The sequence below is a fragment of the Corvus brachyrhynchos genome, unplaced genomic scaffold, assembly GCF_000691975.1.
Source record: "Corvus brachyrhynchos isolate BGI_N302 unplaced genomic scaffold, ASM69197v1 scaffold21, whole genome shotgun sequence".
In the NCBI taxonomy this organism is placed as follows: Eukaryota; Metazoa; Chordata; class Aves; order Passeriformes; family Corvidae; genus Corvus; species Corvus brachyrhynchos.
Window position 1 is genome coordinate 5,188,441 of NW_008236924.1, and position 1,212 is coordinate 5,189,652.

Genomic DNA, 1,212 nt, shown 5'->3' on the forward strand with positions numbered 1-1,212 from the left:
GACGTGGACACCAAGGTACCGGGGCCGGGCAGCGAGCCCAGGCCCTCCCCGCTCCCCGCCGTGCTCCGCAGCTGTGGGGCTGCTCCCAGGAGATCCTTGGAGCCATGTGCACACCCCGGGCAGGAACGGGCTCAGCCTTTCCTTTCCCAGCCCCGGCTTTGCTGGGAAAAGAGCTTCCCATAAGAACAGTGCTGCTCTTAAGCCTCTGTTTTAAAAATTCCCATATTCTCAAACGTTCTTGTATTCTCAAACCAAGTATTTAGCCTTTGTTTCTTGAGTAGATGTTCTCAGAGTGTTGTTTAACATTAATTTTTTTCTCAGCCACAACAAATCCCTCATCATTTGTTGCCAGTATTGAAGTTGGGCTGTCAGTGACAACTTGGGTAGTTAGCAGTGACTCTCAAAATTCAACACTTGCTGAATTTTTTCCCTAAAATTTTATGCTTCCAGCAAGAGCCATGTCCTCGGATCTGCTGTCCTCATCCAGGGCCAGCACGTGGCCCTAAACCATTCCCAAAGCTGTTTTGTCACCTGCAGGGAGCAGCTCTGTCCGTGCTGCCCAGGACAGACACCACAACACATCAAACTCTGAAATATCCCCCTTACCCTCTTGTCCTTCCTTTGCGTCTGGGATGTGGACAGTCCTGAGTATTTTTATGGATTTGTTGGCTAAATTCCTGTTCAGTTGAATTATGGTTTCTCTGATAAAACTCAAATAATCATCGTTATTCCTAAAATTATAATTACATCTTTTTATTCTTCTCTGCTAATGCCACAGAAGCAAATAATTCAAGTTCTTGGTTAGTGACAGTATTGCTCAGCCAGTTTCCTAGGAGTTCTGGGGTGGAGGGTTTCCAGACAAGAACTCTGCTTAAACAACCTCTGTCTGCACAGTTTGGGGTTGAAATTGTAGTGAAATGCAATCTATCCAGCTATTTAAATTATTATAACAACACACTGAGTGTTCTGTGCAATTTCCAGTTGTGTTCTCAGGGAAAACAGGATTATCTTTGTTCAGAGGGTGAAAGGAGGGAAGCACAGACAACAGAGCAGTCTGTGTGTGACAATAGCTGCACTGTGAAGGGCTCTGGCGGGGGGTTGTTTGGAGGTATTTGAGCTGTTGAACTGGATTTATTTTTAATTTTTTTAGCCAGCCTATCAGAATCTGAGGCAGAAAGTCGACAACTTCGTCTCGACCCACCTCTACAAGCA

The 1,212-nt window shown here is 45.7% G+C and overlaps 1 protein-coding gene across 1 annotated transcript in view; it reads left to right on the top strand.

Moving 5' to 3' along the window:
* Window positions 1–1,212, top strand: part of BOD1 (biorientation of chromosomes in cell division 1) — a gene marked incomplete at its 5' end in the record, with an annotated part of 5,348 nt that continues 4,136 nt past the window's right edge. Inside the window, 3 exon segments of the mRNA XM_008629099.2 lie at window positions 1–15; window positions 1,151–1,210; window position 1,212. The exon segment at window position 1,212 is cut by the window's right edge and continues 64 nt beyond it. Coding sequence (XP_008627321.1) covers window positions 1–15; window positions 1,151–1,210; window position 1,212 — 76 coding nt within the window.